This window comes from Cibotium barometz, chromosome 56 (assembly GCF_041138505.1).
Source record: "Cibotium barometz isolate CiBa-2024 chromosome 56, ASM4113850v1, whole genome shotgun sequence".
NCBI lineage: Eukaryota > Viridiplantae > Streptophyta > Polypodiopsida > Cyatheales > Cibotiaceae > Cibotium > Cibotium barometz.
The window spans coordinates 177753-197098 of record NC_141101.1 but is presented as its reverse complement, the minus strand read 5'-3'; the positions used below and the strand labels follow the sequence as shown (position 1 = coordinate 197098).

At 39.2% G+C, this 19346-nt stretch overlaps 1 protein-coding gene across 6 annotated transcripts; it reads left to right on the top strand.

Annotated features, from left to right (window-relative positions):
• The first annotated feature begins 14112 nt into the window (after positions 1-14112).
• LOC147606766 (pentatricopeptide repeat-containing protein At4g14170-like) lies at positions 14113-18250 on the top strand. Of its 6 annotated transcripts, none has more exons than XM_086790999.1 (4): positions 14113-14385; positions 14999-15100; positions 15357-15541; positions 15656-18250. In XM_086790999.1, the coding sequence occupies exons 2-4, from the start codon at positions 15002-15004 to the stop codon at positions 17253-17255; spliced, it is 1884 nt and encodes a 627-aa protein (XP_086647125.1). In that variant the 5' UTR covers positions 14113-14385; positions 14999-15001; the 3' UTR covers positions 17256-18250. The 6 variants fall into 6 exon arrangements, with proteins under 6 accessions (XP_086647125.1, XP_086647126.1, XP_086647124.1 ...); XM_086791000.1 differs by having other exon boundaries at positions 14985-15100; XM_086790998.1 differs by having other exon boundaries at positions 14972-15100.
• Positions 18251-19346: the final 1096 nt, after the last annotated feature.

Here is a 19346-nt window from a genome sequence, read left to right as displayed (position 1 = left end):
ATAGGCCCACATTGCTACTCTTAGCTTATGCTTCCAATCATTAGCTTCTACAGTCTTGGTCAGGATACCATATAAAGGACTTTATTAATACTTTCTGCTTTCCCATTGGCTTAAGGATAGTATGGTGTGATGACTCTCAATGGACCACCATAAATCTAGTTAAAAGATGTTCAATGAGACCTTATTGATGAAATGGGGACCCTTATTATCACTAACCAATTCTAGGGGACACCCAAACCTTGATACGATATGCTCATATAATAACTTAGCACTTATACGAGCATCTGCCTTTCGTGTGTCTTTCGCTTCTGCCCACTTTTTTGAAATAGTCAATGGCCAAGGATGATATACTAGGCTTGTGTTTGTCACACAACTAGGCTAATGGGTCCAATAAACTCTATTCCCCATTTCTCAAAAGGGCTTGCGTTTGTTGCACAACTGGGCTAATGGGTCCAACAAACTCTATTCCCCATTTCTCAAAAGGTGGTTGCACAATAATCGAGACTAAAGGCATTCTATCTTGTCCATGGGGAATGTTAAAGCATTGGCATTCATCATAGTGTTTGACGAATTCCATGGCATTACCAAACATGGTTGACCACCATAACCCTAACTGTAAGGTCTTCCTTGTTTTGCTGTTACTTTGCCCGGAAAATGTCCATTCCACTATGAGATTCTTCTAAAATGGTCAAGAACTCATCCTCCCCACATTGTCTTAGTATATGATCTTTGCCTAGCTTATATAATTGACCAGCTATGCTACTAATTGGGTGCTACCAACTTAATAAGTCCTCGCATCAAGACTGTTCTTGTTTAATGGCTTATTGTGTGAAAATCTGTAGGCAAGATACTCGGAGACTTCTTTACTCCATTCTGGTAATAGATCTCAAAAACATGACACTCCTTGGTCTATTTAAAAACAATCAAAAGCTTATACAATGGCTTAGAGATACTAGCATAGAACACAGTGAACCTTTTGTAATTAATAGCTCACATGTCCCATAAACCATTGTACTCCCTTGTTGTTGGTGGTGGCAATTCCAATATGAGTTTCACCTTACTATCATTTGTGGAAATCTCATTCTTGGACACTATATGTCCCAATATTACCACATGCTTTACCCAAAATTGGAATTTCAAAGGGTTTAAGGATATATGATACAATAGACACCTTTCAAACACTTTTCTTAGGCAAGAAAATTGCTCCATCCATTGTGATTATATGCACAGAACCTTAATGAACACCTCCAAAACCATTTTTTGAAGTAATCCTTGAATGTTGTGCTCATTAATCTCTCTTGAAGATTGTAGGAGAGCATTGGTTAGTCCAGTTGGCGCATGACCTTGTATGCAAAAGTTTCCCATGTGGTGGTGAAAGTAGTTTTACGTTGGTCCTCCTCTAGTGCATTGGATACTTGGTTATATCCTGAGAATCCATCAAAATAACTATAGGTTTCTGCACCCTGGCACCCTTTTCAAAACATGCTCTATGTACAGTAATGGGTAGTGATCTCTACGAGGATTGTTGCATTCACCTTCTTCAAATTACGAATCTTCCCAATTTTCTTGGGTATAATCATAATTAATGATACCCAATTCGTGTGCTCAATTTCATAAATGAAATCCGCAGAGCAATGAGTTTGTCCATTTCCTCCTTTACAATTGTTAAACACTTCATATTCATTTGGTAAGGATGCTACTTGATTGGTCTCATTTTTGCATCTAAAAGAAATATTCTAATTACTCCATGTACATATTCACCTATGAATATGCATGGATATCATTGATATTAATTATTAAAATTGATTTCTATGCATAGAAAGATGCATAAAGGAAATTTTTTAATTACAAAAGTGTTATTCTCATTAAATTTGATTTTTATGCATAGAAAGATGCATAAAGGAAATTTTTTATTACAAAAGTGATATTCTCATTAAAATTGATTTCTATGCATAGAAAGATGCATAAAGGAATTTGTTTAATTAGAAAAGTGTTATTCTCATTAAAATTGATTTCTATGCATAGAGAGATGCATAAAGGAATTTTTTTAATGCATAGAGAGATGCATAAAGGAATTTTTATTATTATTACAAAAGTGTTATTCTTTTTAAATTTGATTTTTATGCATAGGAAGATGCATAAAGGAATTTTTTTAATTTTATTACAAAAGTGTTATGCTCATTAAATTTGATTTTTATGCATAGGAAAATGCATAAAGGAATTTTTTTAATTTTATTACAAAAGTGTTATTCTCATTAAATTTGATTTTTATGCATAGAAAGATGCATAAAGGAAATTTTTTTATTACAAAAGTGTTATTCTCATTAAAATTGATTTCTATGCATAGAAAGATGCATAAAGGAATTCTTTTTATTACAAAAGTGTTATTCTCATTAAAAGTGATTTCCAGTATTATATTAAAATAATCATATTTTCTATTATCTCTTAAATTTTTCTCTCTCTTGGGAGCTTGGAGCTCTCTCTCTCTACAACAACTCTTGGAGTTGCTCTTCTCCTCTTGGTGGACCAATTGATTGGTCGGGGGCTTCACTGCAATTAGAGAATCAAGCCAAACTTGGAGGTAAAATTAATTTTTATGGTTTTTTCTAATTTTCTCAATAACTTTCTTCTTTTCAACCCCTCTCAAGCTTGAAAAGCCTTCTAAATGATTGTTTTAATTCAAATCAAGCTTTCCCTTAAAGTCTTAATGTTTAATTAAGAGAAAGTTAATCATTATGCTTATTTGTAATACTTTCTTTAAGTAAATCTCTCTCTCTAAAAGAATAGCCATCTTTATGGCTAAATCCCTTGAAAAAGGATGCTTCTCAATGATAGTCTCTTAATTCAAAGCTAAACTCTAGGCTTGATAAGCTAGAGATTAATAAAATGATATTTTCATGATTTTGTGCTATTAAAATGATGGTAAATTCTTTTAGATTATTTATGAGTAGTTAAAAACTACTCTAATTCATTCTAAATGACAAATGGATTATCCTAACAAATTGGGAAAAGAGGAATGTTGAAATTAGCTCAATCTAGTGGGATAATCATAGTTATGTTTAATTTTATGGTTAAAATTATGATTTAAATTCATAGTTTGATTTTAAGCATAAAAGAGGAACTACTATCATATTTTCATTACAAGCTTTTATTCTTTTAGAAAAAAGTTGAGAATTATCAGTAATAGCAGTGAAACTATGGCAAAATTTTTAGAAAATAATACATATCTTATTTTTATGCATAATGCTAAAAGAGGACTTCCTACCATATTCTAGGATTGGATATACTATGCAAAAAGAATGATTTTCATCATATTCATGAAAAATAATTTTTTTGTAATTATGCATAATTAATTGATTATGGTAAAAGAGAAATTTTTGGTAAGTTTATTTTTATACAAAAAGAGGAATTCCCATGATATTTGAGATCCAAGTAATTAAATGGTAAAAGAGAAATTTTTGGCATAATTCAAACTATGAGTATTTATCAAAAGTGGAATTTTGAGCATTATTAATTTTATTGGGAAATACGGGTAGAATTGATTTTTGTAAATCCCATGAATGTTTTACTCGAAAAGAAGAATATTGAATATATTTTACTTGAGAAATTTGAGAAAGAATATGAAAATATCCATCGAGAAAACTCAGATAATTCTTATTCAGAAAAGAGAATCTGGAATCCCTGGGAGGGTCGAGGATCCAATGAGTAAACAGAAGTTTAAATTAAGTTCTCATTAATGAAGATTAAGGAATGAAAATAGAATATGTAAATGCTCTTTTTCTGAGTTTTTACTATTCAATTCTGATAAGGTTTATTTTTCCTTTTTAAACCTTCAACAACACTCTGATACGTAGATTCAATGGGATCAAGAAAAAGCACCTTTAAATAGGCCAAGTAATTGGCAAAAACTTAGAAAAGTCCTATCGGTATCGAAAGTAGAAAACGGTACTAAAAGTGGATATAAATAGATGTCGATGTGAAAGTGATAGGATGTAAATGGATGTGGATGTGAATGTGAGGAGATGTAAATGGATGTGGATGTGAATGTGATGAGATGTGATGATATGTGAAAGGATGTCATGTGATAAAAATGGATGAGAATGAGATGTGATGTAATAGATGTACATGTGAATGAATGAATGGATGTGGATGAATGTGATAAGCTGTGAATGAATGTGGTGTGATATGGGTAGATGTGGATGTGATGTAATGTGGATGGATGTGAACGAGATGTGATAAGATGAGGATGGATGTGATGAGATGTGAATGAATGTGGGATGTGAATGGGTGTGATAGATGTGAATGGATGTGATGTGATGTGGATCTGGTTAGATATGAATGGATGAAATATGATGTGAATAGATGGGATGTGATGTGATGTGGATGTGGTTAGATATGAATGGATGAGATATGATGTGGATAGATGAGATGTGATGTGATGTGGATCTGGTTAGATATGAATGGATTAGATATGATGTGGATAGATGAGATGTGATGTGATATGGACTTGGGTAGATGTGAATGGATGTGAAGTGATGTAAATAGATGTGAACGTGATGTGATGATATGTGGATGTGATGTGGATGTGAATGAATGTAGATGGATGTGATGTGATATGAATGGATGAGATGTGATGTGGATATATTGTGACGTTATGTGATGAGGATAGATGTGATGAGATGTAATATGATGTGATTGGATGAGAATGGATGAAGGACGATGGGAATACATATATGACTGGATGTTTTATAAGCAATGTGAATTGATGTAGAAGAATGTGGAATAACGAGAAATGATGTGGAACAATGTGGAAAGATGATAGTTCATGCTGACCATACGGTGCTCGGGCTCTGGGTCGTCAAAGATACCTCGAGGAAGAAAATGGAATAAGGAGTCAGAGTTTGATTTTTATGCATAAATAGATGCATAAAGAATTTCTTTTTATTTTAAAAGTGTTATTCCTATTAAATTTGATTTTATGCATAACTAGATGCATAAAAGGATTTTTTTTATAAAAGTGTTATTCCCACTGAAGTTGATTTTTATGCATAAATAGATGCATAAAGAATTTTTATATCAAAATTAGAATTCTCTTAAATTCTATGAGTATTTGATAAATGAATAATTAAATAATCTAAGAGATAAATTTCTTTCGTTTTATATTCACACGGATTGTAAAAAGAGAATTCAGGAAATCTTTTGAGATCGAAATATTCAGATAAATGATTAATCTATTCCTCATTAGAATTCATAACTAATTTAGAAACCAGTTAAGTGAATACAAAGAAAGAAACTCAGTAAAATAGTAACTGAATTACCGAACCTTTTCGAGAAAGATAGTTTAGGAAAAATCTTATCCGACTCGAACCTTGAATCAGACTATGACCAAGACCAAACTCTTTCGTCAATTTCGAGGAAAGAAGGTGTGACCAGTTTAGAAAAATACACTCAAAACTCCTGCCAAATCTGAAACTAAGTTTGAGACCTTCGATATGATCTGTGGATCAAGGTTATAGAGTTCAAGGAATTCTGGTATGAAATTCAGAATTCTGATCAAGAAGTTTTGGGGATACTGATTCAAGAAATACTCCTTGTATTCAAAAGAAAATCAAACTGAAAACTTGCATAGAAATGAGATGTGATGTGAATCAGATCGATATGAATGAATGGATGGATATGGATGTGTATGTGAGGAATGGATGTGATGTGTATGTGAAGAATGGATCTGGATGTGTATGTGAAGAATGGATGTGGATGTGTATGTGAAGAATGGATGTGGATGATTATGTGAAAGAATGGATGTGGATGTATGTGAAAGAATGGATGTGGTTGTGTATGTGAAAGAATGTGATGTGACATGAATATATGTGGATGTGAAGTGATAGATATGAATGTATGGATAGATGTGAGTAGTCGTACATGTGAACGATTGGATGGATGTGGATGAATGAGATGAGATGTGTATGAATGAGATATAATGTGGATAGAAGTGATGTGATATAATGTGGATAGAAGTGATGTGATATAATGTGGATAAAATGCATGTGATGGGATGGTTATGAGAATGAATGTGGTGGATATGAATGAATGTGATGTGATGGATGTAAACGGATGTGATGTAAATGAATGTGATGGACGGGAATAGATGTGATGTGATGTGATGTGAATCGGGATGTGAGTGAATGAGATGTGATGTAAATTGGGATAGATGTGATATGTGATGTGAATGAATGTGATGTGATGAGATGTGGATAAGGGTAGATGTGAGTGGATGAGATTTGATGAGGATAAATGAGGAAAGATGTGATGAGATAAAAATGATGTGATTGGAATACATATGAAATGGATGTGGATTAAATAATGTGGATTGATGTGGAAAGACGAGAATTCGTTATAGAAACTGTATTTATGACCTATTTTTAAATGACTGTTTTATGTCAAAAATGTTGGGGAAGCATTTTGACCATCTTGTGAATGAGGTCATGGAGACCTATCTGATAAAGTTGCAACAGCTAACGGAGAGTCAACGGAGAACGTCTCGCGTAGCAAGGTCTCGGCCGAGGTCTTGACTAGCCTCGGTTCGATTTAAATGGTGAGCTTCCGGTACGGTGGATGAGGGACTAAGGAAGCGGCCTATAAGTGAAGCGCTAGGTGACCTGCGAAGGATTCTAGAGGGTGCTGGACCATACAGTGCTCAGGCTTTGGGTCGCCGAAGATATCCACACGTGCATCGGGAAGGATATTTGGATCAAGGAGTAAGAGTTGTTTTTCGGAATTTGGGCATGGATCTAGTTGATTGACCTTGCTGGTCCTCAACGGATGAGTCCATGGCTCTTTTATATGGATCTGTTGGTTGATCTTGCTGATCTTTAACGGAGATTCCATTTTGATTTTTATAAGTGAATATATTGCCGGCTAATATGAGCTAGGAACTATTGAAAAGGCCCTTGAGTGGTCAATGGTGAGCGTTCTGGTTGCCAATGATGCCATGAAGGAAAAATTAGAAATTAGGGTTCAATCGGATTAATTTTGGAGGATTATGATCAATGATACTATAATTTCATTAAATGATTGTTTTAAAGACAGCTGAATCTGTGAAAAAGACAATTTCATATTGGGTGTATAAGTGGTGTGACTAGTTTCAAGTTTGCATGATTGTTTTAAAGACAGCTGAATCTGTGAAAAAGGCAATTTCATATTGGGTGTATAAGTGGTGTGACTAGTTTCAAGTTTGCATGAATATCCGGCTACGGGGCCTGGGAACTCTCTTCCCTTGTACCAGGGGCAAAACCTAACCAAATTCTTAAATGGATCCCATCACTACAGTGGTTGGGCGGTTAACCCACGGGACTGGATGGGGTTAGGCTGGACTGATGGATCCCTAATATGAGACTCAATTCTGTTATGGTATGTTAGATGAAGTAAATCCCAGATAAAAAATGTTCTATGGAAAAGAATCAATGGCTGTGCCTCTCAATGAGGAAAAAAGCGTTGGTCTCTATGATCCAAGTGCAAGTCTTTTCCTTGATCTGACTATGATACTTACGGGTTCGGTCAGATCAGTTCAGTTAGTTAAGGCTCTTGACTACGTTAGAGTAAAAATACCCTGGAGGAATCGCCTGTGCTTTCCAGGCGAGGGAAGTTTTTCGGGTTCGGTTTTGGAAGAACCGAAGGATTAGTCTCTTGTCCGGATATTCATGGGGGCGAGGCCCCAAGTGAAGGACCCTGCCCCGTGCAAGAATTGCTACTTCCGCTGCTAGCACCCCTGGATTTGTTGCGCGAAGGGGACATGGATCTTTCAGAGGTTTATTGCGCGGATTTGTTGCGCGGAGGGGACAGGGATCTTGCAGAGGTTTTCTTCACATTGTTCGATTTTGGCAACCGTATGATGGAATTACCATCATAGTATCCTTGTTGTTGAAGCACATGCACAGGCATCCATCTTTGATGAACATTATAAACTGGTGGTCGATGTGCTTGGTGCTAAGTCTTCCTTCTTTGTGTAAGATTAGGGGACTTTGTGATGTGCATGGGTACCCAAGCTTTGGTATTTCTTTGGTAGTACCCTTGTGTGTCTGCAGTAGTGGCTTTGGTATACCCACACTTGTTGACTTGGTGGGTTCTTTGAGGAACTTGCATAGGCTCTTGTGGATGGTGTTGTGGAGTACTTTTCTTCTTCCTTGGCCACTGAGTGCTGTGTTGAGGAAGAGGCTTTGACTGTTGAGACACCCAAATTTGATTAGCATCTTTATAGTAGCCTTGAGCTACAAGTAGCTGCTCCACATCTTGATACTATTAAGATACCTTGATTGGGGTTGGCGTGGTGGAGTTTTCTTTTGGGTTGATGTGGAAGGTTTGGGGCCCTCCTTGACTTTGGTTAGCGCTGAGGCTACAGGATTGAGACTTATGGGCATTTTTGACGATGATGAGACTATAGTCTCTTGTGGAGTGTATGTCGATGACAAGGCTTTCAAGCATGTGGTTGTCTCTTTTGGTGAGTTTGTCGATGAAGATACATAGGCTCCGGGGCTTTTCCTTTGAATTCCTTGTTAGAGATAGAAGGTTGAGCTATGGGAAATTCTTCAAGAATAGCTATTGAATGCGAGGTTTTGGCATCAAACTTCGTAGATGAGGATGGGGTTGAAGGAGTAGATGCTCTAATGGAGTCAGTTGTAGACGCAGATGGTAGGTTATTATGTAGAGGGGCTTCTATGGAAGAGGCTTGTAACTTTTTGTGTTCATCATCATAGACATCCATTAAAGTTGGATCCTCTTCCTTGCAGTATGATATTGTCAACTTTTTGTCGTTGTTGACCCCCATCATGAGTGATGACTCTATCGCTAGCAAAGTACAGTGGTGATTGGGCAGCAATAGTCCATTTATGTCCCAAGATCAAATCTGGTTCCAACATATACTAACCACAAAAAACTTACAAGTAAGGGGGTTAGTTTCAATATACGTTGTATGTTCAAAGTACCCCAAACATGGCATGTTCAAGTCTTGTGTAAAGTTTATTCTTTTTGGATGGGCTGTGAGTGTTGGTTAACCTAACAAATCCCATAGCTCGAGGGTCATGAGATTGTGTTCTCGTGTTGGATAAAGCTGTGCTTGAGCTGTGGTGATTTTATGGAAAATTTTCAATCCAACCAGAATCCTAGGGATCTTTTCAGTAAGATATGTTGGAAGTTCCAGCTCCTCCGAGGTCTCTTTCTCCTGTTTAATAGCAATTATACATTGCTTGCAGGAGCATTCAAAGTGACTATTTGCATGGATTCATCTATTGAATATAATGATTCACCTATCCAAGTTCTACCAAGGACGACATCATACTCAAGGGAATCTAGGGTAACATGGAATGTAAATTCCATATCACCACTGATTGTTTGAGTAGTGTAGTTAAAGTAACCTGGAACTTCAATATTTTGTCCATTAGCTCCTTTTGCAAGACTATTATCTATAGGGATGAGTTTAGGTTGTCCCAATGACACCCAAGTGTCTATTGTCACTCATGATGTTATGACTAGCTTGAGGGCTAATCAATGCACGTTTATGCTTAACATCATTGCCTGTAGGGAAATCCAACCATACCATGATAGAAACTTCCAAAGGAACCATGGATGTTTCAATTTTTGTTTCAGCTTCAGATCCTATTTCTGTTTCATATTCCCATTCACTTTCATCCTCTGTTGTTTGGCTCTCAGTTTTTTTAAGAGTACCCAAATGCGTACACTGGCACACTTGGCCCTCTAACAATTTTTAATAAGGTTTGTTTGGAAACTTGTGAATCCTCACAGTCCTGTTCTGGCAGCGATAGCATTGCAATGGGATTCTCCTTGTTGTGGCATTAATCTCTCTACCCTTCCATTGTGCTACAGCTTGGAATGCTGGCATTGGTGTGTTTCCTTACATAGAAAATACTCCATGGTTACCTCCCAAATGTCATTTATCTCCTCCATGGTGGTTTGCTGAGGTTCTTGTGTATATTCTCCTTCCTCTGGCACCTCTTTAATGACCATTTGATTAAACAGGTATTATGTGAGGTGCCAATGGTTGTGGTGGTAGGTCAAGCAGTATAGACACTTCGGCTACTATATACATTCCCCTCACTTGGTTCTACACGATTGATCGATTTGCCCCTAGTGTAAGCCCTTACCTAGGTGGTACACGTAAAGATAACTATTGCCATATAGAAGGTGATTGAGGCACTTGAGGTTGTAGTTGTTGTGCCATGTTGGTATCTACACACACTTGTATCATGGTTCCCAAGTCAAAAAAGGCAAGGTCTCAATAATTGAGGACAGTCCGTGCTCGTGTGATTTTGCCGACATATTGAGCACCATACCAACTCCCATCTTACAAGGGTATAGATGTGTATTTATGGGTACATCCCTTACCTATTTTAGCTATATCTTATTTAGAAGTGTAGTGCTTAGCTCATCTAGAGTCATATCCTTTATTTGTTTTTTTAAGGTCTTTGTGCTGCTTGTACGACCCGAGTTAGTGTCATCAGGTTGTGGTCAAGCATACTATCCTAAAAGTCGATGGCTAGCTTATAACAATCATCAAGCAATGTTGGCTTAGTCAACAACAAGTAGTCATGTATCTTAGTATCCCTTACTCCCGTACACAGAAGCATGGAAACAATTGTTCATTTGTCAACCTCTCCCTAGGATTACACCTTGAGTTTAGGTTTTTCAAATGTGAGATGTAATCTCTCATCATAGACTCATGCTCCTCTTGCTTGATGTTGTATAATTGAGCCATAGGGCTCCACTTATCTTCGCTTCGTGCAAAACTAGGTACGAACACACTCTTAAGCTATGCAAAATTAATCCTACCATCCGGCTTAAGTGATCAATACCATTGGCATGCCTTCCCTTCTAGCGTAAGGGAGAATGTAAATATTTTTGTTTGGTCGCACACTGATTTGAATATCTCTAGGTGTTGGATGGCATCACTGTCACCTAAAAATTTTGAGATTAATCTTGCCACATGATTAGGCTTATCTGGTGCTGCTCTTTGCGGTGCAGGTGCGGTAGCTAACTCCCTAGCAATCCCCCTTCCTTTTTCTGCGGCCATCCTTAATAGGTCAAGTGGGTGGCAAGCAGCGGCGGACAGCAAGTGTTGCAACTCAAGGGCTACTCCAATTGACTCCCATAGTGGGGCCTCATCATACGTCATCCTCCTTATAGCTGTCCCACCCCTGCCTCGGCCTCTTGTGGCTCCATCATGTCAATTTACATGTATCCTTGGGTCAAGTGGTATTGGAACAGCTCCCACACTTCTGTTTACATCATCATCTACCAAGACTACTCCTATTTACATCATCATCTACCAAGACTGCTCCTCTCAGGTTCCCTTGTTATAAACAACATGCCTCTTATGTATTCTTAGAACTCTAGGGTTCTTAACATTACATCTACTTCAGCCTTGGTGTAAGTCTACTTTGAGTTATCTCTCGATAGGTCATCGTTGCCTGAGAGGTGCTACAAGAGCGGCTAGGTCTTCTCAAGGCTCCTCTAGAATAGGCTTTAGAGGTGGCATGCCCTCCTCCATTGCCTGTTCAATCTCTCTAGCCTTGCCTCGTATGACCAAGTCTTCTTTATGCCTCAATCCACTGAGGCTAGAAGAACCTTCTCTGTGCATTGCTATATCGAAAGCACTCTCTCAGCCAACTCCTTGTTGTTGGTAGAGATCCAAGCTAGTCTTCTCTTCTTCAAGCCTTCTAAAATGGGCTTGTGCTTCTCTCATTCTTTTCTTTCTCTCTAGTTCTCTGGAAGTGGGCAAGTAAACTATCCCCGTTCTTTGGCACTTATAGGATCCCTTCGTATTCTTGGAGTATGCTATACCAAGAGTTGAGGATTTCTTTTCGTTGGCAATGATTCATCCCTGAGTTATTATCATGTACTTCGAAGTCTTTTCGTGCTCACTTCTTTGTCCAAGCTCGATGGCTATCCCTTGGCATCCTATACAGCTTCCCTTTTAGGCCCATGAATGTAGGATTCCTTAGGCTAAGCCCATGAACCCTCTAGTAGATAGTGTTAGAGAAAAGTGCCTTTCTCCCTTGCTATTTCCTCATTAAGAGGATTCTCCATGGATTTCTCACTACTTGATTATTCAAAAGAATTTAGCCAATACAAAGCAAACACACTTCTTTGTGTGCTGGCCATGCGAGCTGACCCTAAGGAAATGGTTGGTTAGATGCACTGTTATCGCCAACAAGCCTTCCCAACCTTAAGTGCATGAAATGGTTTTAACTGGACAAGACTTGTATTTGCACACTTGGAATAATTAGGTCTTTAATTAGCAGATATCTACAGAATCACGGCCATGATCAGGGATCATGGTTGTGATTACATGATAAAAATCATGTCAATATTATTGTTTATTCTTAGCTGTTTACAGATAAGAATAAAGTCCCTTCAAACATCCTTGAGCACTTTCTTTGTTGATTTTTAAGATATCAGTTCATTGACATTGACATGATTTTTGCAGGGTTGAGAGTCATGGTGGCCATGATCCTCTACAAAATCACAACGATGGTCTTCACCCAAACAAGTCCAATGATTGTTCAAATGAGTTCCCTGATACCCCTAGTGTAACTATTTCAGATATTTATCTTATTAAATTGTCAAGTTTTATAACCTCCGTGATTTGGTGACGTGGCGATCAAACAGCATGATTGATGATCACGGGCGTGATTCTTAATCATGATTTATGACGTGGTACTCACACAATTGTGATCAACACAATCACAGGCATGATCAAGAATCACGGGCATGATCGGTAATCACGATTAGATAAGATGAATTTTTTCAGAGATAAGCCGCTTTTTAATGTGTAATCTCGAGGTAGGTGGGATAGTTAGATTTGTGAGAGAATCACGGGCATGATTCTATAGACTACAGAATCACAGTGACATAATTATGTAGGTATCGACTAAAGATCACTGATTTGGGGGTGCAAAACTTAATTTTTCTAGTTTAAATTTTCTAGATTGTTTCTTTGCAACATGAATGTTCAAATGATATCAAGCAATGGAATCAATAGCTCTTTTTTTTTTGATTTTTAAAGATTTAAAAAAAATACAGCAAATGGATATTCCCTACATAATTACGGTCATGAGAGTATAGAGTTCTCACCTTGCAAGTATTGATGCAAATGCTTGTTTTGTTCCTTTTCTAACTCTCAAACAATGCAAATAACAACTTCAAATGCTAAAACAATGAAAAAAACCCTTCTTTATCTCTTTTCTCATCTTTCTTTACAACCTTATCCACATCTTGTTCTCTTCTCTACCAATCACGTAGCTTCAGACAACTATATTAAGGGGAAAGAGATTTGTAAGAAGATGATAGGGAGTGCAAATAGAGAAAAAAAGGACTGGTGAGTCCCCGATCGGCACGGGTGGCGCAAAAAATGTTACATTCTACACCATCCCTCTCCTAATGCAATGGACAATGCTTACCTTAATTTGTCGTTGGGTATGCCAATATCCAAGATAATATCTATGTAGATTCCAAGATATGCTATTAGTAGCTAGCTCCATTATCTTACCTCCTCATCAACCTATCACCCTGAGGTTGTGTTTCTCCATATAAGGACCCTCTCTACTCTCACAATCAAGAACACAAGCATAAGAGGAACATGCACCAAGAATGTAGCTCTTTCCTCTCAACTCTCTCTCACACACACTATAGATACAAGAGTGCAAGGAGATAAGACGAGAGTCAATTGACACAAAGGGGGATTGTGTCTCTTCGTTATGAGAATATCGTTATTTATACAAATTGACCCTTATTCACACTTGAACGCCCAAACTTAATGAAAGATGGATTGAAAGCTTACAAGATACATAGTTTTGTGGCATTACTAGCCGTTCTCATAATTATAACATTTATAGTGCCATTTATAACATTTATAGTGCCATTTCATGGCACTTATTATGCTATCTCTCTTATGTAATGGAGAGATGCTAAGTTAACCCAAAATGGGGTCAACACCACTAGAGAGAGAGAGAGAGAGAAAAGGGACCTTGGGGGTCGATCTGACTTAGAAGAGTGACTTAGAAGCCAAGAATCCTCATCCTCTAAAGTGAGCCGCTGGTGAAGTCTTCAAAGGGGCAGAGAGTCAGTCGATCCTAATGGCAAACTGAGAAAATGAGTGCGGGCCCTCCATCTAAGGGGGATGTCGTGGTGGGTGAAAGCACTAAGCCACTAGGAGGGGGGTTGTGCTGATGGCGAGTGTAAGCTACTCTCCACCTCTGATCCCAGCTAGGCGTATGATCAGCATCTTTGGGTTTCAGCTGTGAATTCCATTTCCAAAATGGCACGTTGCAGCCGTTTCCTTGCATTTCCCTTGCAAAACCACAACTTCAAGGCGATGTGAGTTGTTTTTTTTGTTCTTTCCTCTCATCTCCAATCGTATACTTTGTTATTTGCTTGCATCTCCATGTATTTCTGCTCTCCCTCTTCTTCTTTCATTTCGCATTCACTTTGCTGTGATGTTTCAAACCCCTCTAGATACTATTTTTGCAGGCGAGGGGAAAGTATGCACCGTTTTCTCAGTAGTTTTTTTGCTGATGTGTATATGATGTAAAATAATCTAGTCGCCTAGGTATGAGTCAACTACTAGATTATCGATTTTACAAGACACAAAAATGGACTACAAGTGAGGAGAATGCACACAAATGGAGTCAGCACGTTTTTTAAAATCCCAAAACAGGCGTAATACAACCTCGTCCAAAACAGTCGGAAAACTGAAAACAATGATTGGGGGGAAGCCAAACCAGTGGCATGTGGTGCCAAATGTCTCTGGAGAAGAAGGCCCCGATGCTCTAGGTGCAGAGGCGCGAGGGTCCGATGCTCTAGGTGCTCGGTGAATAGAGTCGGAGAGTGCACATAAGCATGTTATCATAAATATTTGTGCTTATAGCATTTTATAATTTTATTGATATAGTATCAATCACAGCCACAAGTGCCAGTATATTGTTCCCAGGACATGCAAGGCATCACACCGAATGCTGCAGAGGAATTGACACAGATCCTGTGGTCCTCGCTTCCACGTCCTTCACCTCTTTGGCACGTCAGATGGAGCAAGGTTAGTATATTTCTCACTACTTATTTGCTGTGGTCAAGCTTAACACTCCAAAGTGGATTAAGACGTATCTTAACAACCAGTTGGTTATTTCTCCTTCTCTAGCCTGTGATACACGGATTTCCATCCATGTTATGCATGCATACATGTATGCACCTATGGATGGATGGATGTTTGTATGTATATATGAGACTGGAATGGTACGGATGGAGTTTATCATAACTTGATTCTAAAGCTTAGGCTGCTTGATGTGTGACAGAGAGAGAAGCTTTGTCCAGACTCTCTACATGATTTAATCGAGAGAGCTGGGCAGTCTGACATCCCTCGCCAGGTGAAAATGGAATCATCCAGAGGTGGGCAACCTCCAGCACAAGCCAGTCCAGGACTAAGAGCAGCAAATGTCAGAGATTTGGTTGTAAAGAACCGTGAGAGGATATCTTATAGGTGTTACTTCGAGAAAAGAATCACATCATTTTGAGTGGTTCTTGTCTTTACACACCTGTAACCCCTGGTTAGTATATGTTGGCATTACCTTAGCTTGTGTCCTGATTTATGCAGGGTAGCAGATAGTGAAGGTAATCATGGGTTGGACGGAAACTTGAGAGGATTTTGTGAGAAGGGGCGGTTGTCGGAGGCACTCAGGGCTCTAGACCTTTCAGACCAGAAAGGTGGTCAGCTTGAAGACTCATTCTATTGGTTACTACATGGCTGCATCAACAAAAAAGACTTGTCAACAGGGAGGGAGGTGCATTCTCGCATCATCAGAAGTGGGCTCCAGTCAAATGCCTTCTTCGTGTGCCATTTGATCCGGATGTTTGCCGTGTGTGGTAGCTTGTTAGAAGCGCGTCAGGTGTTTAGCAGCTTGCTAGCACCAGATGGTTTTGCATGGGGTGCAATTATTTCAGCACATGCCAACTTGGGACAGGGAAAGCTGGCCATCAAGCTTTATAAACAAATGCAGCAATCGAATGTGTGGCCGGGTGCTCACGTGTTTGTTGCGGTCCTCAAAGCATGTTCTATTATTGCATCATTGCATCATGGAAGAATGATTCATAGTGATACCATTAGAGATGGATATGAACTGGATGCTTATGTTGGCAGCATGCTCATTGGTATGTATGCCAAATGTGGAAGCCTTGACGATGCACGCAAGGTGTTTGATGGTTTACCAAAGCAAAATGCCGTGGCATACAATGCAATGATGGCAGTATATGTGGAGTACGGGGATGATAACGAGGCTCTTGGGATCTTCGATCTAATGCAAGAGGAGGGTATGCAACCAGATAATGTTATATCACTTGTGTGTGCAGTGAAAGCATGTTCAAATTTAGCAGCTATTCATCATGGCAAGCTGGTGCATTGCCTTGTAATTGAGAGAGGAGCTGACCTAAATATGTATGCTGGCAGTGCCCTTGTCGACATGTATGTCAAATGTGGGAAACTTGAGGAGGCCTGTACTGTGTTTGCAAGGTTGCCAAAGCGCAGTGAGGTGACTTGGAGTGGCATGATTGCAGCATTTTCCCATCTCAACAATTACAACTTAGCACTAAAATATTTCGAGGGCATGCAACAAGAAGGTATTAGGCCGAATGGTGTAACATTCATCTCGATTCTCTCAGCATGCAGCAATGCTGGCATGTTGCATGAGGGTTTTTACCACTTCAAATCGATGTGGGATGACCATGGCATCACTCCAATAGTCGATCACTATAACTGCATTGTTGATCTGCTTGGGCGTGTAGGGCACCTGGTTGAGGCAGAAGACCTACTCCATGCTATGCCATTTAAACCCAATATAGTGGGATGCATGGCCTTACTCAGCCATTGCAAAACCCATGGCAATGTGGCTGTTGGAAGAACATGCTTCCATTACACAGTCAAAATGGATTTCAGAGATGCTTCCAGCTACTTGCTTATGTCAGAGATTTACAGTGATGCTGGCATGTGGGAGGATGCAAACAAGTTGAAAGCATGGAGAAAACATGCCCGTGCATTCAAGAAGCCAGGGGAAGCATCTATTCATGTTGACAAGAAGGAAAATACTTTTGTCGGGGGAGAGAGAGGTCACCCAACGAGTATGGATATTGATGCAAAGCTTGCACAGGTCAGTGTGCAACTGAAGGCAAAGGGGTATTTTCCATGTCTTGACTTAATCTGAATTGATTGCTAGAATATCAAATGATTGGTGCATAATTTTGACAAACACAGTTCACGAGCCTCTTAGAAGTCTTATGTAAAGAAGGAGACTACCACCATGTGTAAAGTCGGGCTTCCATGTAGTATTGCAAAACGTATTTATGGCGGGCATGGCTGGCTATAATACCAGTGTATGTGCAGGGGTATGACAATATTGATCAGTATCTGCTCATCTCTAAACAGCAACGTGAGCGTACTGTTTAAGAGGGGCTGACTTTTTAAAAATTTGATCAATTGCATACCCAAGGGTTGTGCTATCAAACTCTCCAGTCAGAGAGGGAGAAAAGGGCTGGGGGGGTGGCTGGGGAAGGGCGATGGTGATTGACACCTGTAACGTTCCTGTCTCAGGGATCACAATGTTGTCTCATTCACTTGCTCGCCGGCCGGTGCTTTGAGTCGATATATTAGAGGTGGGGAAGACCGTCACCTCACAATTATAAGAAACTAGCGGGGATAGCCCATGGCTATAAAAGCACCCAGAATAACCTTTGGCTAAGTACACACCTGTTACCGTAAGAGCCATGTCAAGAAAAACCTCTCTTTCATACTTGTGGACATTACTTGAATCACACATAACTGCACCTGAGTTACAGAGGTGCACACTTCATCTGCAAATGGTTACCTCCGAATTGCACCAGGCAAGCTATGAATTGAAGAACCATATTTATCACATCTGGCTACTTGTTCATAATAAAGGCCGTTACAGTTCTTTCACTTGTAAAACCAGTGGGCTGAGAATTGAGATGGAGTACCATGGGGCAAACCAAAGGAGCGTTTTGACCATACATATGAGGCATGGGGCACATTGCTTGCGTTTCTTCACTTATTCCTACCAAGGGTGTGTCACCTTATTGAAACGTATGTGGAAAGAATACCAAAAGGCATTCGTGAGGATTGTCCCCCTTGAATTGAAGGGATGAGATTAGGGGTATTTATAAAGCTTTTTGTCCTTCCACACCTCCATTGCTTGCCTAGTGTCTCTCTATTCTAGTTTCAAATCATAAACTTGAAGAGCTGCTTATATTAGTCTCGCCACATTTTGTTTATCAACTTGAATGGAGCAAGATTGTGCATAGGCATTGCCAATAAAAAGAGCATTGAAGGAGAGATTGCCTCGACGATTTATATACCATGAATACCTACATGCTCCTCCTTGCGTATGTGGGTGCGGCTCAAACCTATTCCCATACACTGGCTTTAATTTCTCTTCTCACTGATGTAGCACCTACGCATGTGTGGCTGATCACATTTTTCATAGTCATGCCTGAGCAGCATGTCTCAAGCACTCACTTGAGTGAGGTTAGAGTCCATAGCTGCTGTTGGTTGCAAAGCTTAGTGGGCCAAACCTCCCCAAGAACTTGTGGAAACTTTTGTCTAATATGTGCCTAGGTTGACCGAGCAAGGAGTTGTAGTTGAGCATAATACACTGTGCATAGGGTCTATTCTCTTGTGTAGCTCTGATCTCAAGTTTAAGATGGTAAAATTTAATGTGTGTTGATGGGAGAGAAGAAAGAATTAGGGTTAGAGTTCATTCATGGGAGACATACACAGAGAAGTAAGGGAGAGAGAGAGAGAGAGAGTTGTGGGGATAAGTCAACTCATGAGGCATGAGTGTGTGACTCCCCTATCACACATGTATATTGCACTAGTACACATAGTGCACTTAGTACATTAAAAGTACTAAGTGTACTATGTACTATAACTTATGGGCTTGTACACACTATAAGGGTGGGCATAACGCCTTTACCCCAACAACCTCCCACTTAAAGGCAAAGTGCCCTTAAGTAAAGGAAAAGAAAAATCAGCATGTACATGATAATATACAAGGCCATATCAAGGCTGAAAATGGCCTCATCCAATGCCCATCAAGTGTCTGCAATGAGCAAACCGCTCCGGAGGCAAACTCTTTGTCAACAGATCAGCCGGGTTGTCATCCGTATGAATCTTAACAAGCTGAATTTGCTTGTTCTCTATCACCTCTCTGATGAAGTGATACTTCACATCCACATGCTTCGTCTTTGCATGAAAGACAGGGTTCTTTGCCAATTGGATG

Excerpts from the sequence above, each read along its gene's own strand:
- LOC147606766 (XM_086790999.1), top strand. The coding sequence starts at position 15,002 with ATGCAAGGCATCACACCGAATGCTGCAGAGGAATTGACACAGATCCTG. Across the intron at positions 15,101-15,356 it reads GGCACGTCAGATGGAGCAAG|AGAGAGAAGCTTTGTCCAGA; the intron begins GTTAGTATATTT and ends GATGTGTGACAG. Across the intron at positions 15,542-15,655 it reads CGTGAGAGGATATCTTATAG|GGTAGCAGATAGTGAAGGTA; the intron begins GTGTTACTTCGA and ends TGATTTATGCAG.